General features: G+C 51.0%; 1 protein-coding gene across 1 annotated transcript in view; it reads left to right on the forward strand.

The window, feature by feature from the left end:
- PDIA5 (protein disulfide isomerase family A member 5) overlaps positions 1-23,561 on the forward strand; it is an 88,319-nt gene that overhangs the window by 60,341 nt on the left and 4,417 nt on the right. The window contains exons 12-15 of the mRNA XM_004424496.2: positions 11,589-11,659; positions 12,186-12,346; positions 16,392-16,522; positions 20,799-20,869. Of these exons, the coding sequence (XP_004424553.1) occupies positions 11,589-11,659; positions 12,186-12,346; positions 16,392-16,522; positions 20,799-20,869 (434 nt within the window). The remainder of the gene's footprint in view (positions 1-11,588; positions 11,660-12,185; positions 12,347-16,391; positions 16,523-20,798; positions 20,870-23,561) is intronic.

Here is a 23,561-nt window from a genome sequence, read left to right on the forward strand (position 1 = left end):
TTTGGTGATCAGTGTCATAATCACGATGTCACTGCGCGTGAGGATAGGTAGTCTGGTCCGTAGAGGCACAGTCAGTGAGGAGATACATTATTAATCGCCCTGTCACAGGGATCCTTATGCTAACAGCTGTGTATCACCCTACAGTGACAAAGTGGCTTCTTCCTGGGTCACCGCCTTTCATCTTACCCACAGTGCCACACAGCAAGTATGGTTAGCCCCACTTTACAGATAAGAAGACTGTCGCACAGAGAAATGGCATGAGTCGTTCACAACCCCATGAATCCTGTACTGCTGACCTCTGGTCTGCGCACCCTCTCTTCCCTGGCACCATCACAGGGGTTTGGTTAGTCGGGAATTGTTCATAAATGGACCACTGTTGGGATTTCCCCAACTCCTTCTTTCTTATAAGTGCCAAATTCTTAAAGAATCCAAAGGAAAAGTGTTCCCTATGGACCTTCTCCTTCTGAATTTCCAGAAAACTGACGAAAAACCAAAAAACTAAGTTTCAAAGAGCCCCCATGAAGGGCAATGACAGACAGGGCCTTAGGATCACGTCACCCCCAGCCCGAGAGGGCCGCAGCGAGGGCAGCTCTGTGGTTGGAGGTAGCTGAGAAACTGCCGCCAGGCAGCGTGCTGTGCTCTCCCCAGCTGGTCTGTGCTGTCCCCGCTGGTCTCAGAGGTGCCGATGGGAGCGAGCCTTGCAGGAAGTTACTTTGCATCTAGAGCTGCTGTCACCTTGCCTGCGTCCCAGTGAAGGCAGATCCCGGCTGGCTGTTTTCAGCCCCCCTGGGAACATCACCCCCCTGCATCCGTCCTCCAGTCTGTGTCAAGAATGCCCACCTGGGGGCTGGCCCAGTGGCTCAAGCGGTTAAGTGTGCGTGCTCTGCTGTGGCGGCCTGGGGTTTGCCGGTTCAGATCCCGGGTGCGCACCGACGCACCGCTTGGCAAGCCATGCTGTGGTGGCGTCCCATATAAAGTAGAGGAAGATGGGCATGGATGTTAGCCCAGGGCCAGTCTTCCTCAGCAAAAAAAAAAAAGAGAGGAGGATTGGCAGATGTTAGCACAGGACTGATCTTCCTCACAAAAAAAAACAGAATGCCCACCTGGCTCCTGGAAGAGTGCAGAGTGGTGTGAGCAGTGGTTCGTGGTGTATGCATCCCAGCGTGAAGAGTATGTGTCCGCTTTATGATCTAGTAAATTTTCCGAAAACAATATGTACCAGATAGATTGGAATCATTTAATAATTGTTTATTAGGCCCTTTTTTTTAAGAACTCTGGTTGCAAACTGGACATTTTTTTGTCTGTTCCTTTTTTGTGGTCTCAGGTTGTGAGCAATCCATTGTAGTTAGCTGATGCTTGCGGGGGAGTCGGGGGTCCCCAGGAGCCTGGCTATAGGGTCCCTCCCTTCCCTTCCCCTTATGACACATCCTCTTCCATCCCTGAACCAGAAGGATCTTGCTCATCACGCCCCGGCCGCACCAACCCCAGTCACCTATGGGCATTGAGTAAGGGCTTAGTGAGTGAGAAAACAAACAAATGAAGTTGTTCTAGAGCTAAATTAGAGAATGAGAACTAGAAACCAGATGGCAGCTTTTGTTTTCCCCATTAGTCATTGTCATTAGCAAATATTACAAATACCACCCTGCTCTATGTAGAGCCCTGTTGAGGGGGCTCTGATTTCAAACTTAGCAAATGGAGATGTCAGAGGCTTCTGTTGGTGGGTGTCTGCCTGTTAGGGACCCTGCATTCTCCAGTGAGGTGTCTGCCAGCCCCCTGGTCTGCACGTGTGCACACATGCAGGTTTATTTCTGCTGGACTGACAGAGCGAGAGGGATCAGGGCAAAAGTGTGAGGTGAAGCTTCCTAATGAATTGCCTCTTAAAGTGCCATCAGATGGGAACGGCTCTGTGTCAGGTTATCTGTCTGCCCAGCTCTCCTTCTTTATCTAGGAGCATGGTCTTGAGCCACAGAAGGGATGGAAGGCACATGGTTTAGAGAGAATTTGGAGCCCAGGAGGGGTGGACTGAGAGCATAGAGCTCTTAGCTGCCTGGCTGTGCATCTCATGCCAGAGTGCTTCAGAAAACCCACAGAGGGACCCAGAGAAAAGGACAAATGTCTGGAGGCCAGACACTGGCAGTGCTGTCCCAGGTTTCCCAAGTGCATAAAAGGTGAAGTCTGGAAGTCACAGTATTACAGGTATCAGTCCCAGACCACATAGGGAGGATTTAGAAACAGGCTGTTTTGGAGACTTAGAAAAATAAGTTGGGGTCTGTCACCGCAGAAGACCGTAAATTCTACTAAGAGCTGCCGGATGTGCTTGGTCTGTTTCTTGGGATAGAATTACTAGGTTGATGAATTAGCATGTCTTTCTTTTATCAAAACTGAGTCGCTGTTTCCCTGACTGCGAAGGGGAGATGGGGAGAACCGGGCAGGATGGGGCCCCCCTGAGGGGAGCGTCTCCTTGGTGCCCTGTGACTGTGAGTCTGGCCTGGCTCTGTCTAGAAGGTGGTACTTGTTTTTTAATCAGCAATTTTGTTGAAATGATAAAAAACAAGGCGTACTTCCAAATCTGCAAGGGTTAGAGTTGGAAAAATGATAGCTAGCTAAAATATTGAACAATTGCATTAAGATTTTAAAAGATCCCAACAGACTGAAATAGGCTCAAACTGAAAAGCTGAATTTACTTTTATGCTAACTTAAAATGAATGCGTGTACATTTTATAGAGGGATAGTATAGGAAAGTATAGAGAAGAAAATTAATGTTGTTCCTGACACTGACTCCCAGAAAGAGCCACGGTCTCCCTCTGCGGTATTATTTCTATGCACAGAGTAAGTGGTCAATGTTACTCTCTCTCCGGGTCCCACTTTGAAAGGCCAGGAAGAGAAAGAGTCTCAGCCTTGATCCTGACCAGTGCCTGCCCAGGTGGGAGCTCCCTGGCACCTGAAGGTTGCAGAGGCAAGTCCCTTGGTTCTCTATCTGGAACCTTTGTGGGTGCCTGCAGGGCCGCACTCCTGAGTTCTTGGCAGGAAAGGCACACAGGCCCCTGGTTGTTGCGTATTATCAGACATCTCCATTGGCCCCCTGCCCGCTCTTTCCCGCCTTTCTTGCCACTTACTTCCCACCTCAGCCTCTCCCCTCGCCTCATCACCTCCTTTCCCTTCCCTTCCCTCCCAGCTGAAGTCCGTTAGAAACTCCACACAGATTCTCTTACAGCCTCTACATCTGATGCCTGAGAAGCGAACAGATAAGCCCAGGCCCAGCACAGTGCAGGGCCCTCCACAGACGTTAGCTCCAGTCCTGGCCCGGGTCACACTGAGGGAGCAGGGGGAGCTGAGATTTACAAACAGCTTTGTCCCCTGGACCCCGCCCTCCAGGATGGGGGCAGGCATCCTGGGGAGGACAGTCTGAGTGCAGTGTGAGCAGTGGGCCCTGAGAGGAGTGTGCACCGTGCAGTGCATGGACAGAGTCTGGGCCCATGGCCCTGGGGGCAGCCTCTCCATCGCTCAGCCCCTCCCCTTTTGTCATCCATCTGGCCCTCAGTGTGGGTTCTGGCCGGGGTGCAGGAGGCTGCAGCACCAGGCCCAGCTCTTTGATCCTGCAGAGGACAGAGATGGTGTCCGAAAAAGGCATGGCAGCAGGACACTGACTGCTCCTGCTCTGCTCTGTGGTGCCTTTTGTTCCTTTCTGCAGCGTTCTGAGTGAGAAAAGGCAGATAGTACAGCACTTGTCTTCTCTCCTCACTGTCTGTTTTGCTGCAGTAGCATCCTCCGTGTACCTCCAGCCCAGCGTTAGGCTGGGAAGGACGCGATGCTCCCGTAACACTGCCTCGGTGAGCGTCGCTTATGTGGGGATGGGAGGAGGAACAAAGTGGGGGCTCCCTGGGAGGGGTCCTCTCCCGTGTGGGTGCTGAGGGGCAGGCAGGGAGACAAAGAAGGAAGCTGCTGGGAAGCAGAGCACGCCCTTGCCACCCCTTCCCCAAGGCTACAGGGCCCAGCCCTGCCCGTCCGCCCTGCTCCGACTGCCCCTTTCCTTGGCAGCAGGCCCGGGATGAGACATTTTCTTCCCCACAACTCGCTACCAGCAGGTGTGTGCTGGAGGCTGCTGGGCCCCACCTGCCTTCCAGGAGCTGGGCTGTCTCTCTGGATTCAGTGGCAGGTCCCTGTCAGACTCCAGACTTTCTGCTGCTTACTTCATTTCTGTCTTATTCTCAAGTAATATGTGATCTTTGTCGAAAATCTAGAAGGAACAAAGAAATATAAATGATTAAGGAAAAAACTGCCTATAATCCCATTATCCAGAAACAATTACTTTTCACTTTTTGGCATCATTCCTTCTAGATTCTTTTCTTTTTCTTTTCCCCTTGTTTTTAACTTTTATTTTTTAAATTAACATACAGTTAAATTTTTTTCTGACACGTGTAGATTTGTGTAACCATCATGCCATAAAACTCCTTTGTGCAGTCACTTTTATTTTTTTAATTGCACAAATAATTTAAGAATAATATTAACAACATTCTTGTTATTGGCAGTGAACATGAGAATATAGTGCAGACAGTGGAAGTCCCGCTCCCCACCCCGTCCTCCTTCCCAGGGTTGACCACTGCTAACAGTTGGTGTATCTTCCTCCTCCTGTGCTTCTACCTAAAAAACAGGGTTTTGTTTTGTTTTTTTTACATAAATAATCTCATTCCCTGTCCATTTTTCTGTAATTTGCTGTTTTTCACTCACCGGTAGGTCTTGAAGATATTTTCCTGTAAATGTAGATGCATTTACATCTACATATCCATCTGAATTTTTAACCACTGAATAGTATTTTATGATTTAGATATGCCAGAGATTTTAAACCATTCCCCAATTGATGCACATTTGTCTCTAGTCTTTGACTATCCATACAATGCAGTGAGCATTTGTAAACATATGTACTTGGGAATGTGTCTAAATATTTATGACTAATTTCTGAAAGTGAAGTTGCTGAGCTATGGGGTCAGTGTGCTTTGATAGGCACTGCCAGCTTCCCTCCGGAAAGGCTTGGCCACACTGGCAGCGTGTGATGGAGCCTGCCACCTCACCAGCCGTGGTACTATCAGCCTTTTATATTCCTGCTAAACTGGGCGAAAGGGCAGCTTGTCCACAGCTCCCTGGCCTCCAGGGAAGTTGAGCCTCCTTTCTCCTGATAATCAGCCTTCCGTGTTTATTCTGTGAACTACCTGTTGACCCCCTTTGCCCGTTTTTCTACTGGGTGGTTTGTCTTTTTCTTCTTGACCTAAAACTCTGTATTTATGGATATTAATCTTTATCTGGTTTCTGTGTTCCAGATGTTCTTAGTCTGCTGCTTGCTTTAACTTTCTTATGGTGCCCTTTCATTGTACAAAAGCTTTACATTTTTTGTGGTCGAATAAGAGCCAGAATGTTTATTGAGCACTTACTATGGATCAGGCATTGTTCTAAGCACTTTCCATATGTTAACTTATTTAATCTTCACAACAAACCCTGGGAAGTAAATATCATGATTATCCCCATTTTACAGGTTAGGAAAGGGAGGCCCCAAGAAGTTGAGAAACTTGCCAGAGGTCACATAGCCAAAAAGGGAGAGCGAGGATTAAAACCCAGGCAGTCCTAGAGGCCACAGCCTCACCAGTGAGCCTTCTGCAAACCTGCCTTTCCCCATCCTGACCTGTGGGATTCGTGGGTTGCATGGGAAATCCACCCCTAGGATATAAAAATAGTGCCCTGTATTTTGTTATAATATTTTTGTTTTTTCATCTTGTTCTTTAATTCATCTAGATTTTTCATTTGTTTGTTGTGCCAGGTGGGAGGAAGTAATTTAATTTTATTTAAGTCCTTTTTTCCATGCATCTTTTTCCTTTACATTTTTCTTAACATCTTGTAAGTATTTTCTTGTGTTATTAAAAATCCTTTTTTATGCATGCTTTTTGTGGTCACATAATATTCCATTGTATAATGGCACCATAAATTACTTAACCAGTGCCGTAGTGCTGAAGCTTCTAGTTGTTTACCATATTTCCCAATTATAAATCATGCTGCAGAGCACATTTTCATGCATAAATATTTGTCCACATGTCAGATTATTTCCTTAGGGTAGAAGCCTGGAAGAAAAAATGTAGAAGCTTGTTATCCACATTTTACAAGGAATAAAAAAAGCCCCACTCTCTCTTTGCACAAGAAGAGGGCTGTGTGCTGGGTAGAGGCCTCCATCAGCCTGTGAGTCTGCCCCAGAGTGTCTGTGAGTGTCCACGAGTCAGCCGTGGTGTGTACACAGCTGGAAGCCTCGGAAGAGCCCTGAGGTCTGTGGGGGCCCGTCACAATGTTAAAACATCACTGTTTCTACTAGCATCTGTAGGAGCCCCACCTCCCTGGCATGCCCCAAGCCAGGTCCCAGGCAAGGCAGCAGGAGTTTCAATAGGAAAATCCAGGCTCCTCTAGAGTCCCAGGTACCAGGGAGCTTTCCAGGTTAATCTGATCCCCTGGAAAATTCTGGTTCCAGGATCTGGGAAAGTCTCCATAGCTGGTCTGTAATAAAATCATAGGTGTAATTGAAGTTAATGGAATCCAGAGGAATCTTAAGGCTTGGGGTTGACGGGAGGCCAACATTCCACAGCCAGAAGAGTATGATCAAGGAGTTGATGGGCAGCCTCTGTGCCAGGTCATGAAAATCGGCTTAAGCGCACTTACGCAGATGATAAAAACCCAACAAGGAAGTGTGGCAGTAAAACTTAATGACCTGTCAAATCACAATTGGGACACTAAAATGCAGTGGCCTGGAGTCCTGCTCCCGCATCTAACCCTCTTCCTCTGGCTTTCCCGCAGCCCACACAGCCAGGACATCCTGAAGGCCAGGCCCAGGTCAAGGCAGGCACCGTCCATCACTCACAGCTCCCTAGGACAGGCAGGTGCCAGCAAGAGAGATGTTTGTTTGGCCAGACCTTTCTCCTCCTCGGGGCCTGGCCACTCTCCTCGTCGTAAAATCTGTTTACAGAAGTTTATTGCTTAGCCTTAGTATCTTGTTCAGGAAGCTGAGGGAATTGATGCTAGAAGTGGAAACCATAACAATATCAGGAGCACTCTAGGGCATGTATGGAAAACTTGAGAGCAACGTCCACAGATGTTGGAGATTTCTGAAAATGTTTGTTTTCCAGACCTAGTAAGGAGTAGGGAAGTATATAAATGGTGGTGGGGAGGGGAGGGTGCGTGCACAGTAACTGGCTTGGCTGCCAGTTATACTAAATAGAGATGTTTCATCAAACTAGCTACTATTTGGGTACAAGGTACGACTCTTACCCCAAAAGAATTTAGTCCAGTTAAACCTTGTGTGCATGGTTAGCCATGAGGTTAATTCATTCAAAAGTGTGTGGAGCATCATTCTCAGGACCAGGGACGTGGTGGTGAGCTGGCCAGACAGCCAGGCCTGGATGGGGCTTATGTTCCAGTTGGGATGGACAGGGAACAAGTAAGCAGATGACTCCAGCTGTTTTGAGTACGTTCAAGAAAATAAACAGGATATTGGAAAAGAGCATGGTGGAGTGAGGCTCCTTTGTGTCAGATGGTCGTGGAATTTCTCTGGAGAAGTGAAATTTGAGCTAAAGCCTGAGCGCTGTGAAGGGGTGAGCCATGCAAAGACCTGGAGGAAGAGTGTGGTTAGGGTAACAGCACATTAGGAGTCCAGAGGTGGAAAGGAGCTTGGTGTGATAGGAGAACAGAAGGAGGAAGGTGACCTGAGTTGAGGTTGGAGAGTAGGGGGTCAGATGGTGTGGGGTTTGTGGCCATGGTAAGGAATTTGGATTTTGATCTACCTGTGATGGGAAGCCATTGGGAAGTTTTAACCAAGGGAATTTGATCTATGTTTTGAAAAGATGCCCTTGCTGCTCCTAAATATCAGAAGACAGCTATATAACAGTCACAAGGCAGTACAAAATGAAATGCTCTAGAAATATATGAATAAGAAGTGTTTTATGAGTAGAAGAGAAATAGGTGGTTCAGTAGGGCTGGAGTGAACTAGAGACTCAAAGCAGGGCCAGAGCCCAGAGCCTGGGGGTGGGCTCCCCATAGAGGGGCCTTGTCCATCAGGGCAGGGACTATGATGAAGGTGGGGGGGCCCTGGGGGACAGAAGAACTTCAGGGAAAAGGTCAGCCCATGTGGACACAGTGACGGGAGCAACAGCCAGAAGATCCACCTTCTGATCCCATCTCCTTGTTAACAGTGACCCTGGGACCCCAGGGCCCTGGGTGTATCACTTCTTCTCCTAGAGCCACTATTTCTGGCTCTAATGAGCTCTGTCCTGTCTGTCTCATGGGGCTGCTATGATAAAGTGTGTAGAAGCCAGTGCAGAGAGCCAGCAATTTTATTACTTGAGAGAGGCCTGGGAGATGAGGCTAGAAGTTCAGGAAAGAGCCACGAGTGCAAGCTGAAGAATCTGGATGTTTTCCTGGCACATCCTCCAGCCACCCCTCCTGTGTCCATGGCAGACATTGCAAGTTGATCACAGCTCTTCTACCCAGTGAGCCAGTTCTCAGTCTGAGTCCATCTCCAGTCTGCCACTGATAGAGGCTGGCAGGCCATATGGAGCCTGTTTGCCACCCCAGCAGGGCAGTGGCATCAAAGGGCTGGAACCTGAGGAAGGTGTGAAGGTAGACTTCTCCCAGTACAAGGTGAATTCTCATATTCTGGGGTCCTGCCACATTGACTGGGACATTTTGGAAAGAAACAGCGGTTTTTTATGAGTAGCAATGGCTGGCTTTTCTTTGTCTTCCCTCCCCCACCACCCACTCTAGTCCAAGCTTGCACCTTCACCTTGGGCCCTGCCATCACTGACCTGACAGCACCATTCATACTCCGTTTAGGGGAGAGGGTGGCAGGGGAGCATCTTCTTCCTGCCTCTCCTGCCTTCCACCCAAGCCATGTGGAGCCTTGAGCCCAGGTCTCCTGAGGCCTGCCCAGATGTCCTCTTTTGTGCACTCCTGGGCTAAGTGAGTCCGACTCAGGCCACTCATCTCTTCCTCTCCAGGGCAGGCCGAACTCTTGGGTGACAGACCCATCAGCAGCAGGAGTGCCTCTGAGCCTCCTTTTCTCGAAGTCTCTTCATGCAGGGTGAGCGTCCTCTGCCCCAGTCAGGGGAGGTCGGCCTAGGAACAGGGGAATGGCGTGGTCACCTCAGGGCAGGGTGCAGGGAGCTGTCAGCCTAGAGGCAGGTCAGGAATGGGGGTGTCCCTTTAAGAGTTGTAGAGCCTTTGCATCCTGACCATAAGCCCCAAAGAATGATTTATTCCTTTTATTTTAGTGAGAACAACAACAAAAAAATGTTTGTCTTAATATCTATTTCATGTTAAGTCAGTAGAATCTTCCCTGGAGTATCCCATTTACTCCTGAACTGTGGATTGGCGTGAAGGGATACCCCAGCCAGACACCTGTGGGGACAGCTCCGTCTTCTTCCACCCCACCTTCATGGGAAGGTGATTGCCTGGGAGTCGGGCCTTCTCTGCCTCAGCCTCTTAACCTGGGGTCTGTGAGCCAGTCAGGGATCCGGATCCCTCTGAAGTTACACATAAATTTGGAGTGTATGTGCATCAGTGTGGGAGAAGGAAAGGAGAAGCTTTTGTTGAATTCTCAAGGATGTCAGTGACCCAGACAGGCCCAGAGTCCCACCCTGAGCTGAGGAGTCTGCGCTCCCTTCTGCCATGTGGGAGCCGCTGCCTGCGGGGGGAGGCCAGCTTGGTGTTCTGAGCTGGATTGCAGGCTGCGTGTTTTCCATCTGGAGGACAGTTCAGTGAAGTAGAAGTAGCACTTCGTGCTCTATGTGCTTCAGGTACATTCTGTTCAATGGGCTTTTGTGGTCGCTCCTGAGAATCTGTGTAGGATCTGTATATGAAATTGTTTCTGTGGGGAAAACACATTTTCAGTTCCAAACAGCCAATTTATCAAAACAAAACAAAAAACCCTCTTACAACCTGATTGTTTAGAAAGTGACAAATGGGTTGTGATAGCACTAAATGTTCATTTCTGGAAAGCAATATTCATATGTTTCAATATCATGATGACCTTGATACCCCCACAGTTCAGGGGGATCTCTGGTGGGCTCTAGTCAGACCCTGAGCTGCAGATGTCCCTCTTCCTTGGGCCCATTTGAGAAGGACCAACTCTTGGTGCAGCTGAGAATTGCAGCCACTCCCTGGGCTAGATTCCATCAGGGACAGTTTCCTCCACCGAGTCATCTCATGGCTCCCCCAGAGCACTCTGTCCAGAGGAAGGGCGTGATGGCGCTGGCCTGGGACCTCGGTGATCACTTAGATTTTCTGTTATCAGTGGGGGGAGGGAACACTGTGGGGCCCCTTGTCCCTGGGAAGGACGAGGTGAGCATGGACTGGGGAGGCTGGGAACAGGCAGGAATGGAATGGACATGTTTATGTCTTGGTGCCACTTGGAGCTGAGCTCTGCAGGAACGGCCTTGGAGGAGACAGAACTTGCGTCTCAGCCAAGTGCTCGGATGGAGGCAGGAGAGCTGTTTCTGTGGCTCAGTGGCTTCTGAAAGGTGTGGGAGGTCTCCTCTGATAATACTGGTATGTGTCTGTTCTGTCTTCCTTTCTTGTCTTTCTTTTTCCTAACAATCAGTAGTAGAATTCTGGGGCTCTCAGCTGCCACACAGTAGGTCACTCCACAAGAAGGCTATCATGTCCCTGCTATCTGCTTAGCCTGGTTATGTGCGGCCCCCACACAGCCAGGTCACCTTGAGAGTGGTCTGCAGCCTGAGTCAGTCTGGACCTCTTTGCCCCACAGCGCCGCCTCACCATAGAAGGCAGAAAGTACTCTTTCTACTAAAAGGAAAACGATTTACAGATGTCTTCACATCACCTACAGAAGCGCTTGTTTCCTTTTTAGTGTATTAATTTTATTATTCGTGACATCTTACTGCATTCATGTGGTTGTAAGGAGAGGGCAAAGCCGTCTTTATCCCAAGAAAATGCCATTAGTTTGGAAACGACGAGTCAGATCCCTGTGCCTGTCATGTCTTACCTCCTCCCATTTGGGGACAGTTGGAACTTCATTTTTCCCCAATACTCTTGCTTCTGTGAACTCTTATTCCCATTTCAAGGCCCAGACCCCCTTCTGCCTTGGAGAAGATGGTGGTAGTGACAGTGGCCTGGTGCTGGGAGGCACACACTGCCTGTGGCATCCAGCCAGATTGCTTGGGTTTTCAGCCCAGCCCTGACGTGTGGCTACATATGTAGTGGTCACCCACCCTCTCGGTGCCTCAGTTTTCTCATCTGTGAAATGAAGATAACGTCAGTTCATACCTTGTAGGGCTGTCGTGAGGCTATGAAGCGCTTAGAGCAGGGCATGGGATGCAGGACCCGTACACATATGGCTAGTATTGTTTATGTGGTTACTTCATTTTTGCCTCTTGCCCCCATCACCCCCATGGGTTAAGCAAAAGATTTCTTTTCTCTGAGCTGGGGCTTGTTCTCCTTTTCTCCCAGGTACTGGTGTCTGGGAAGAGGGCCAGCTGTCTTAGAGAGGTGGTGGCAGGGGACATCACCATGGGAGTGATGGGATTTCTCTTGATTTCTTCCCTCAGGGTGTGGACACTGTAAGAAAATGAAGCCAGAGTTTGAGGGTGCAGCGGAAGTCCTCCATGGAGAAGCAGACGTAAGCTTCCTTCCTTAACCTTTCCTCGCCGTTCTCTTGTAAAGAATCAATGACATGAATCATTACAAAGACTTTCCCCTCCGACCTCCGCAGCAGCTCTCTCAGTCCTAGAGGTCTGCAGTACTTCTGTGTCCCCGAGTAAACATGTCTTAGAAGGCGGGCCCCCTACCAGGGATGGAGGGGTATAGAGAGACTATGGACGCAGGAGCCCTCTGCCAGGTCATGGCTCTGGGGTGAGGCCCAAGGTGGTCACTCTTTTTTCTGGGATCCTGGCTACTGGGAACAGCTACAGTCTACACAACCTCATTGATGAGGCTGATTTAAAAGCCTCATCTCAGCCCACAAATGAGAAATGGTGGACATGCCAGTGTCCCGTCATTCCCTGAGATATATGAGCCCAGGGACCAGCCACCCCCTGTGAAGTTCCAATGGGTCCAGGGTGGGTTGGGGGCTGGTGTCTGGGCTCCTCTTGTGCCAGCACTGCGTCTGAGGCTGTCATGCATGGTTGGCCTCTCCCCCATCCCAGAGCTCTGGTGTCCTTGCAGCTGTCGATGCCACTGTCAACAAGGCCCTGGCAGAAAGATTCCACATCTCCGAGTTTCCTACACTGAAGTATTTTAAGAATGGAGAGAAATATGCAGTGCCGGTGCTCAGAACAAAGAAGAACTTTATTGAGTGGTTGCGAAAGTAAGTCTGATGGTCTTGACAGCACATCTTGACTCCTGGCTGTTGGCCACTGGAGATGGCCTTGAGGAGATGAAGTGAACCTTAGGGGCCGCTGACCTTGGCCCAGGGCCACGGGAGCCAAGACCGATTTGGCCTCTCCAATCCTGAAGCCACCTCTGGTGTGCTGACCACGTGTCCTTGTCCAGCAGGTCACTGGTGGTCCTTCTGGATGTAGCTTCATCAGTGCCAGGAAGCCGTGTGTTTCTCTTTTTAGAGGGCCCCTTTCCTAGTGTCCTAGCCCCAGGTTTCATCACCTGCATTTTATTCCATCCCCTTTGAAGGAAGGGAAAAACCCAGCTCTTCACATCCAGAGCAGGACTCTCTTAGGCTCACGTTTCCTGGTGGTTCACAGGGCCTCCGGTAGTGTCCACAGTGCAGCCTGCAGTGGTCTGGGGTTGAGAATAAGATTTCAAAGAGCTCCCTCCGCCTGTCTATTAGTTTGCTAGGGCTGCCACAAGTAACACAGACTGGGTGGTTTAACAGCAGAAGTTTATTTTCTCGCAATTCTGAAGACCTGAAATCCAAGATAAGATGTCAGCAGGGTTGGTTTCTTCTGAGGCCTCTCTCCCCAGCCATCTTCTCCTTGTGTCTCACCTGGCCTTCCCTCTGTGAGTGTCCATCTCCTTTCTTAAAAGGACACCAGTAAGATTGGGGTTAGGGCCCCACCCTAATGATGTCGTTTTAACTCACTTACCTCTCTAAAGACCCTATCTCCAAACACAGTCACATTCTGAGGTACTGGGGTTAGGACTTCAACATAGGAATTGGGGGGGATACAATTCAGCTCATAACAGCCTGCAAGTCCAGAGAACCTGAGTAGCCTCGAGATTACTGGCCCAAGGACTTTGGAGCCTGCAGTTAGCATTTCCTCTTCCCGTGAGGGGACTAACTGGGCCGTCATGAAGACGCCCTGGAAAGTGGAAGAAGCCCTGGGCCTTGCTTGAGAGGCAGAAATTGTTAGGACACAGTTGAGGAGCCTTTCTCCTGCCTACATACCCCCCAACACACACACACACACAAGCACACTCACACATGACTTGAATATTCGAGAATATTTCCTCATTTCAGCACTGGGAGAAGATAAAGTAAAAGAAGACATGTCCTGGCCTTTGCAGAGGTCCCTGGTACATGGTGTAATGATGCCCATGTGAGAACCAAGACTTTATAGAGTCACAAAGTGACATCAGAATGGTGCAAAATAGCCACGTCTAGATTGGTTACTTTGTTAGGACATCGGTCCTCAAACTTGGATGTACATAAGTGTCACCTGGCATTGGGGTGCTTATTTATTTATTTAATGTGTAGTCTTTTTTTTTTTTTATAATTTTATTTATTTATTTATTTTTCCCCCAAAGCCCCAGTAGATAGTCGTATGTCATAGCTGCACATCCTTCTAGTTGCTGTATGTGGGACGTGGCCTCAGCATGGCCGGAGAAGCGGTGCGTCGGTGCACGCCCGGGATCCGAACCCGGGCCGCCAGCGGCGGAGCGCAGGCACTTTAACCGCTAAGCCACGGGGCCAGCCCGAGGTGCTTATTTAAAGTGCAGATTCTGGGGCTGTTGTCCCCGAAGCTTTAATTCAGGAAGTGTGAATGGGACCCTCAGCCATAGCGTCTTGAGAAACACCAGCTTACGGGATGGGAGCAAAGTTACTCGTAAGTTCAGGAGAGGCCTCTGGCAAGAGGTGAGTGGGCTGGCGAGGTCCTGGTCTCAGCTCCTTCCACTTTGTCCTGCTCATCACTGTGGGGGATTCTAAGAGTTGCCAGGCCTTTTCTTAGGGACCAGAGGAGAGTAATGGTTCACCTCCAAAAGGGACGAGGTGCTCTCTGCCCTGGGCCTTTTGGTGTCTGAACCAGGTTGCTGTTCATACCTGCCTCTCCAGCCTCACTCTGGTGCCAGGCCTGGTTCACTGGGAAGGGTTGAGTGGGGTGAGGGTTCAGGCAGGGTCCATGGTGCTTGCACTTGTGGTTAGAGAGCCGAGGGACTCAGGAGTCTTAATCTTTGCTAATCCCTGCTCCAGAGACTGGACACCAATAGTGAGCACGGAGGGTCTCTTTCCTTTCTGTGTGTAGTCGCCGTGCTGACACCAAAGAAAGGTAAGAGCGTGGACTTTGGACTCGGGGAGACTGCGCTCAGGTCGTGACCCTGAGCTGTTTACTCGACCCTGCTAAGCCCCGGTTTCCCATCTGTAGAATGGAGACAATACTTTTCCCATAGAATTGTCTAGAGAGTTAAACTAGACTGTTGTGCATAGCACAGTGCACAGTGTGGAAATACTCAAAGAAGGGAAGGTGTTTTTATTATTGATGCCAGGTCACGTGGAGCTGTAGCAGACAGTAGCACCGTGTAAGTGGTAGTACCTTCCCAGCCCTTGCAGAATGCTTTTACATCTGTTGCCCCATTCCATCCTCAGATCCTACTGAGGGCAGAGTTTTTATTCCTGTTTCCTTGATGAAGAAACTTAGATTCAGAGAGGTTAAGGGCCTTGCCCAGGGACAAATAGCAGTTCTTTTGGGAGCTTAGAAGGAATGCTTCAGGTGGAGCGTGAATGGCAGATGGCTCTGAGACGGAGAGTTGAGGCTTGTCACCTGGAAGCAGAGTGAGCAGACGGCATTGGTGAGGTGATGGTGTGTCCAGGCTTGTGCACAGGCGGCCATGCTGCGGGTGACTGAGATGTGCCATCCTGGGGAGGTGGGATCCAGGGAGCGGGCAGAGCAGAAAGGTCAGGTAGGCAGTGTCAGCCACGGAGCCAGGGTTTATGACAGGAGACCTGGAGGACCAAGAAAAGTGAGGAAGACAGGGAGGCCGGGAGGGGCCCGTCTGGGTCAGGAGAGCAGGGGTGCCGTTAACCACAATGGAGAAGTTGGGGAGCTGATTTGGGAGGTGTGGAGGAGGGGGGAAATTGATATGTTCTAAGTCTTGTTGGGATTGGGGTGACAGTGGGACCTCCAGGTGGGAATACTGAAAAACACCCAGAAATGGGGGCTTGGATGAAAGGTCAGGGCTTAAGTCCATCCCCTCAGCCATGGGGTCATGGAAGCCGTGCAGATGGGTGCAATCTTCTGAGAACTGCAGGGGCTCAGAGACAGAACCAGAAGAACAGAGAGGGCTGGCGGAAAGGTGGGGAAGGCGCCTGGTAGAAAGGGCTTCCGGAAAGTGAGAGTCATCTGCGTGGCTGGCTGAGGGGGAGAGTGCAGGGGGAGGATGTGGCAGCACTGGGTGCAGACCACTCCCCAGAGACCCTTCTCAGACAAGAGAGAGAAGTGGGGTTGTAGAGAGGGCGGCAAGGGCAGCAAAGGCTTTTAAAAGACCCTGGAGATCTATACTTGAGTGAGGCAGAGTGGAGGGAGCCAGAGAACGGGAAGAGACTGAGAAAGTATATACACTGATTGAACGCTGTCATTTATTAGAGCCTCTAGGCTCTCAGCAACTATTAGCTGCTTGACTGATGAGGTGCTTTACATACACTGTTTCTGCCTTCATAAGGATCCCAGAAAGTAGGTATCATTTTCCTCATTTAACAGAACAGAAAATGGAAGCTCAGAGGGATTTAGTAACTTACCTAAGGTCGCACTGCTGGATTTGTACTCCTTGGCCCATGCTCTCTCCACCAGGACAAAGTCTCAGGAGCAGAAGATAAGGACAGTCCTTTAGGGTCCCAGAAGGCAGTGGGAAGGGGCGGGGGCACCCAGGTGGAGGAGCTTCTATACTGGAGGCGAGGAGGTGAGGGCCCACACCTGGAGAGGCTGCCTTGCCCTGAAGGGGGCTCAGGGCTTCCACAACTTCACAAAATGCCTTCTCAGTAGGCTCCTCAGAGGGAATCAGAATGTCTTTGCTGATGGTACAGATTTGTTTGTGTTTAAACTGAGGTTTTAAAATGAAATTTTAGGAAGGATATAAATGTCCTCTCGGGTGCTCCCCTGAGTGGTTGGGGGGTGGGGGTGCAAGTGCTTGCCTGTCCATGGGCCTCCTTCTGACTGTCTCCCCTCCGCCCCCGCTTCCTGCAGCCCCGAGGCCCCCCCACCCCCAGAGCCCACTTGGGAAGAGCAGCAGACCAGCGTGTTGCATCTGGTGGGGGACAACTTCCGGGAGACTCTGAAGAAGAAGAAACACACCTTGGTCATGTTCTATGCCCCTTGTAAGTAGCTGGGGTGCTCACCAAAGACGGCGGTAGAGGGCTGGGCCCAACCAAACCAAGAAGAGCCCCCTGGGGACCAGGGCAGCCACAGGTCAACTCTGGGCTCGTCTCTGCTATGAGACGATTTGATTCCAGGCTGAGGTCCTTCAAAGTCCAGGGCTCCTTCTATCAGCTCTGTCAGCTTCTCTCCCTCTTTCTGGGGAGCATTTCCCACGTCATTCCTAAAGCCCTCTGCTCCTGTTTGTGGTAGGGACCTGCGGTATCATTGTTCAGTCTCCTCGTGTCCCTGGAATCTGCTGGCTGCCTGCCTCCCACCTGGCCACTGCCTTCCACTCCTTAGCCCCCTCCATCTCTCAGGCGTGACTTCACCTTTAAGCCTTGGAACTGAGCAACTTGGAATTTAGCCGTCCCATTTAGGCTTCTGCTCCCTTGTCTTCCTGAGCGCCCCGAGCCCGGGCCCTGTCGTGATCTTCCCAGGCGGCTTTGAAGCTCTGGTAAAGGCACGCTCACGTTTGCTCCGAGCTCGCCCGCCCGTGATCCTCCCCTGCCGTCCTCGTTTTAGTCAGAGCTTAAGTTGAGGAGGTGACACGTTAGTCTGCTAACTTTGGTGTTGGTGACCTCGGGTTTCTGTGTATTCCCATTGTGAAGGTGTTAATTGATACTTAAAAGGAAAGGCTCTTGAATTCCCACTCCTCTGTTTTCCTTGTCTCCCTCCCCCAGGTTACAGCTCAGCTGTAGTGCGGATAATAAAGCTTTGCTCTGCAGAGAAGCCAGGCACCTCCGTCTAGTCATAAACCCGCTGGGTTGTAGCCAACCCTCCTGTTTGCGCCCCTCCTGCCCCCACTTTCCAAGTGTCGATGATCCGTAATGTTTCTTCTCAGCTCTCACTGTCAGAGGGGTGGCCTCCTGGCCCCACCATCTCCGAGCCTCAGACCCCACCCTCAAGCAGCTAATACATCCTACCAGTTCCTTGCGGAGCTTCTCGCTGTCCTCATCCATCCTAGGAGTTTGCTAGAAGACTGGGTGGATTTTCAGAGGTTAACGTCTTCCTTCAGGGCAGAGTGGGGGTGCAGGACTGAGGCCCAGGAGATGCTGACTTGCCCAAGGCCTCGTAGCAAGTTAATGACAGCATTCTTCCCGCAGCCTGGTCTGGTGCTCTCTTTTTGTCCCAGACATGATTCAGAGAGTAAGAGCTTTCTCAGCAATGAGCGAGAACCTGGCCATGGAAGTAGGAGTCCTTGATGAACCACTGGGTGGACTTGAGCAAGTCCAGACTAAATACTTTCCCCCGGAAATGCCCCTCTCTCCCCCCAGACCTCTGGACCCCAGCCAAACCTGGCATTCCCTCAGCCTTTCCAGACCCTTCCTTACCAAGGGGCCTTCGTGATAGACAGCAAGGCCCCAGTGGCTGCTGGGGCAGAAGGTTCCTAAATCCCCAGGGAATGGGATGGGGACTCTATCCCTGCAGGGTGCTAACGACCTTCCTCTCTCCTTCCCTCAAATAACAGCTGTGTGCTGGGTCGTGATCTGGGCCCAGGATACAAGGGAAGGAGGCATAGTCCCTGCCAGGCCTCAAAGGCCTCACAATCTACTCTGGCAAGAAATAACTCTAGACACAGTCCATTTGGGGCCGTGTCACTGAGCAAGTCAGTTTTTGGCAAAGGGCTTTGCACCAGAGAGTCCCATCTCCCTGACTGCACTTTCCTGTCCCTGAACTCTGCACCAGACTCCTAAGACATGCTCATCATTGGGTTAAGGGGTTGGGGGGACTATCCAAAGACAGTCTTTTTAATTTTTTCAATGATAAAAATAATATGTACTTATTTGTAATATGTAGTATAAAGTGTATACTTATTTTTGTATAAAGAATCTAAATAGTACAGACGGGTCAGACACCTGATAAAGGCAGGTATAAAGGAAAAAGCAAAAGCCAACCCCCCCATCCCTCCCGCCATCTCTCCTCCCCTCATATCCCTCCCCCATTTCTCCTCCCCCCACATTCCTACCCCATCCCACCTCCCTCCCATCCCACTTCCCCAGTTTCTGCACAGATCTTCCTCCTGGTGTTTCATTGTTCTGTCCTATTCCAAGCCCCGTCTGCTCTGAATGGTCTGGTCATGGTGACTGCCCTTCTTATTAGGCCAGCTTGGCTGAGTCTCTAGACTTGGAATTTTCTGTCCTGTCCTCAGTTTTTGTTTCTCTGGGAGGCTTCTTTGGTTTCCTGCTACACAGAGGTGGTGCCTTTTTTTAAAGAGCTCAAACTAAACAATCCTGCCTCTTTGGCCCACCTGACACCTCTTGGAAACATCTCCATGCTCTTTCTAGAGCAGGCTCCCCTCTGGTTATTCATCTGCCGTGCTCTTTCTTTTGGATAATGAGAACATTAGATGCACCAGAAGGCCATTAATTCAAGACTTAAATACTTTAAACTGATGGTAATAGGAATTTGCACTAGGCTGACAGTTACCTTTATACTGTCAGTAAGCAAAGGGGTTAGAAAGGAAAAATGAATAGTGATACCAGATTTGGGGGAGGGGACGGCTTATTTCCGGCCAAACTAAGGCTGTTAGTGGGCATCCATGTGCCTCTGGGTGCCGCAGGGGAGGCTTTAACTAGCCTTGTCAACCAGCACCTGTGTTCTTTATATGTCTTGAAAACTATATACCATCATTCCTTTATAGTATGAAATTTTTGTGAATTTGACCTATTCTTCTCTCTGGTTGGTCAAATTAGTGAAGTATTCTTGCAATTGCCATTGAGGCAATTAAAAAATCATCTATTGGTATCGTCCCTGAGTTAGGCTGTGCTAGGCACTGTCTCATTTAGTTCTGGTATAACCCATAACCAGCCCACTCTCTTCTCTACTCTTGCATCAGATGTTGGGAAAATCCCCTTAAGCCCCCTCACCATCGCTGCCCACACTGTTCAGGCCGTATGGGTGGTCCTGCCCATCTCAGAAACCAGCTCAAGTGCTAAATTCAGATTATAGTTGTAGCTTAGCCTTAATTTGGCTTCACAAAACCCTTTCAAATGCCAGTGATGATTATCTTGTTTTAAAAAGAGAGAAAGCAGATGAGCAAAACCATCTCTGTTCCCCGTCTTGGCTTTCCCAAGGCCACAGGAGGCCTGGCCCGGCTGTTTTTCAGGAAGTTGGCTGGAGCCAGGTCTCCCCACGGGGCATTTGGCCTCTCCCACCTGTGTTTAGACCAGAATTAATTACCAAGGTCAGGGAAACTCTCCCCTCAAAGCAGTTCTGTTCTCTTGGCAGTTGTGTTCCCCAGTATCTGGGGAATGTTTGACAGAGGAGGTGGGCTTGGGTTTTGATCTGCTAAAATTGAGGGAAGGGCCAAGAAAGCAAGTCTGGGCCAGCCCATGCCTGAGACGCTGTCGTCAGAGCTGGAGGGGCTCAGGGTGACACATGGAACAAGAGAGACAGGATGGCGCATGCACTACTGTCACATCTAGGCCTCCAGACTCACAGGTCCCTGCCCACTCTGGTGGGCCTCTTCCCTGGGTCAGGCACCCAGGCCGAGAAGCATGGGGACTCCTACAGCTTGTCCTTCTCTTAGCATGACCTTGGATTTCCCATTCCTGGATCTGAGGTTCGGGTTGCTTGTAGAGCGACGGGTGGAAGGACGGCATGAGGACCTGAGGCCTGGTTTGGCCACCCAGTCTGGGGTAGGGGTGCTGGGAATGTGGGAGTTAGGAGGGAAGCATGAGCAGCGGGAGCTCAGGCCCCCCACCTTCCCATCCTGCTTTCTCAGTCATGAAATGGAAAGATCTACCATTGGCACTGGGCTCCGTAACAGGCCCAGAGAATCCTGAGCACACATCCTCCTTTACCAAGCACAAAGCTCCCTCTGCACCCGGATCAGGCTCTTACCAGCCCCAGGGCAGCCTTCTTTGGAAGGAGCTTGCAGAGCAAGACCGCTGTCTCCATCTCCCCTACCCCCAGCCTCTTAGGCTGTGTGTTTGATGGGAGGGTGTAGGATGGGAGGTCTCGGGCAGGACTGGAACCGACACTTGCTGGAGGGACACCTACAAAGCCCTCATGCTGACAGCGGACGGCAAGTCAGTGATTTGAGTGGCAGTGTTGATGCATGGACTCTGACAGTGGAGTGAGTGGGGAATGAGAGTCAGGTGAACCCTCACAGTCTGTTGGGTGGAGAGAAGCTCCTAGAAAGGTCTGTCTGGAGGCTCTAGGAGGGGCCTGGCTCTGCAGCCTCCCTGGTGTGTGCAACATTCTATCGTGCTCTCTCCTTCTCCTCTCATGCAGGGTGCCCACACTGTAAGAAGGTCATTCCACACTTCACTGCCACAGCTGACGTCTTCAAAGATGACCGAAAGGTAAGGATACCCCTCTTCATCTCTTGTGTTGCCTCCAGCTTTGCCCTGCACCGATTTCCGTACCTTCCTCCCTTCCATTCAGTCCCCTTTCCAAATAGGTTCTGCGGAGACCAGGACATTCTTTTCACAAGGCAGGTTAGAGCAGGCTGAATTTATGCTGCAAAATCAACTAAAAAAGGTACACTGAACCGTTACAGCCCTTCCATAGAGGAGGGGGATGATAAAGGGATCATCTGTTTGTTTTTTTTAGTGCTTGAAGCTTTTTACAGTAGGATTTGTAGTCATGCATTACTTACATAATTAAAAATACAAATAAAAAAATCTAACAAAAGTCAACTGTAGGCAGCCACGGTGGAGGAGAGCAGGGCCGCGTCTGTGGAGCCTCATCCCTAAGTGAAAGGCTCCTGCAGCTGCCAACCGATGAAGCATAAAATTAACAAGCTAGAGCTGCAGATTGGATTAGGGTGTGGGGAGGGGGCCCCAGGCAGTGCAGGCCGCCACTGGGTGAGGGCAGTGTGTGACTCGGGCTGAGGGGTTGTGTGGCAGGGAGAAGACCCCGGAATTCAGGCTGGTACACCTTGGCTGCTGCTAAATGTGTGACCTGGGAGAAGTCATATCAACTCTCCAGGCCTCGAGTTCCCTTCTCTCTAAAGTTGGGGTGCGGGTCTAGGTGACCACAAAGACTCTTCCCAGCCTAAGACTTGGGCATAGGAACCTCTCCCACGACAGGCCCCAGAAACGCGCCCACACACACCCAGACCCGAAGTCTCATGCGTCTCTGCCGTGGTGCCTTGTTTTCCTGGGCAGAATCCTTAGGCGCAGCCAGGCAGGCTGGATACACGTGCCAGGACCGCCTTGAATCTGCCCTGCGGGAGTGGCAGAGGTGGGGTGGTGAGAGCCGTGAGGGACGGCAAGTCAGAGGAAGCTGGGCTGGGACACAGGCACACGTGGAGAGCAGGGACAAACTGGGAACTCAGACCCCAAGACCTCTCCCTTCCTTGGACATGGGGAGTCCCATTGTCACCCACGAGCCCTGGCTGTGTTCTTGAGGCACCCTCACCCCACCCAGAGGGAGTACTGGGACCAGCAGCAGTTTTCTCCTCTGCCTGCCGCTTTGCCTGCATTGAGAGGGGCATGGCAGGAGGGGCTTCCCGTGTTCTGTCTCCCTCACCACCCTGCCCCCTTCTGCTGCCCCAGGCCTGTGCACACGACAGGGAGGTCCAGCATCGCCCAGGCTGCCAGTCCCCATGGGGCTCCCTCACAGTCTGGGCGTTGGTGTGGGGAGGCCTTTACTACCCGGAGCCAGGACTGGACTGGCAGTCACTGTGCGTTGGCCCTCATCACCCCTACCTAGAACACTTGGAGCTGTGGACAGACGGGAGATGGCTCAGGTGTGGGGTCTCCTTGCCCCTCCCCCACCACCCCCCGGCTGCTCAGGGTCTGTGAAGGGATCACATCAGGCCCAACGAGGCCTGGTTGGCTGTGCCCTCCTCTTCCCTGTTCCCCTCCATGATGCACAGGGGCCCCCTGTCCATGGAGACCCCCTCCTTCTCTGAGACACTGATATGCCTGTGCTTAATTGTCTTAACTTGGGCCAGTAATGTTGCTGGCCCTTTCTTGGAGTCATTCTCTCTGTCCCTGTTACTCCCTCTGTCCTTCCTTCCAACTTCCTTTATTACAAGCCAGGGATCACCCTCACTTGTTTTCAGGAACACACTTTACCTTCTGTCCCAGGCAACTGGCAGGACTGGGGCTCCTGGAGGTGGCTCTTAGTAACAGCAGGGAGGCAATGTGTCTCTCCAGCCTGGGGGACTGAAGTTACTGGTGCCCCGATTGCTGGGTGCCGTCCTAGAAGTGTCAGATCAGAGCCTCTGGGGGTGGTTCCAGGAATGTGTGATTTTTAAGAGCTGGCTCTTGTGCTGGCCACAGACGGGGGTTTGGGGACTACTGGCCTGCCCAGCCCTCTCCTTCTACTCAGGAGGCATCAGGGCCAGAGAGGAGCTGTGTCCCTTGCCCTGATATGCCCAGTAGGTCATTGACAGCCAGTACTGGTCTCCTGACTCCCAGTTCTCCCTGACACCCCATGCTGCCACTTCTTAGTCAGAATTGTATTTTTTTCCACCAGAAGCCGGTCCCTGTTCCTTCCCCGATCAATATGCAGTTGGTCGTGCACTTCCATTTTCATAGCCAAAGTCAATATTAGCTCCAGCAGAGATTTATTTTACTGAATCAATAAAGCTGCATGAGGCAGCTCGTATTTTAGCTGGGGAGCCTCCACCCACTCCCAGGGGCTTACTGGGGGACTTGAGCGGTTGACATGCTGGGTGGAGAAGGGGCTGCACGCCGTTAGTGTTGGAACGGATGGCGTGATGGCAGAGGCCGTGGAGGACAAGGATCTGAGGTGGAAGGCTGGGGGGCGCAGGCAGGAGTCAGGACCCCTGGGCTGGCACGGTGGGGCTCGTCTCTCACTGCACATCAAGGTGTCCCAGCCTGGGGCGGGCCAGGGCCAGCAGTGCAGCCCTTGGCCAGGTGTGAAGACCATCCGGAGCCCCTCCTCTGTGACTGGCCCACGAGGCTGCCGGAACTCGGGCCGTGTTGCATATAGTCCCCTGTGTTTACAAAGCTATCTGCCCAGCAGAAGGGAAGGCTCCTTGAGGGCAGGGACCTTACTTGTCCTCGACTTCCCCACAAC

The sequence above is a fragment of the Ceratotherium simum genome, chromosome 15 (assembly GCF_057802395.1).
Source record: "Ceratotherium simum simum isolate JZ-2026a chromosome 15, ASM5780239v1, whole genome shotgun sequence".
In the NCBI taxonomy this organism is placed as follows: domain Eukaryota; kingdom Metazoa; phylum Chordata; class Mammalia; order Perissodactyla; family Rhinocerotidae; genus Ceratotherium; species Ceratotherium simum.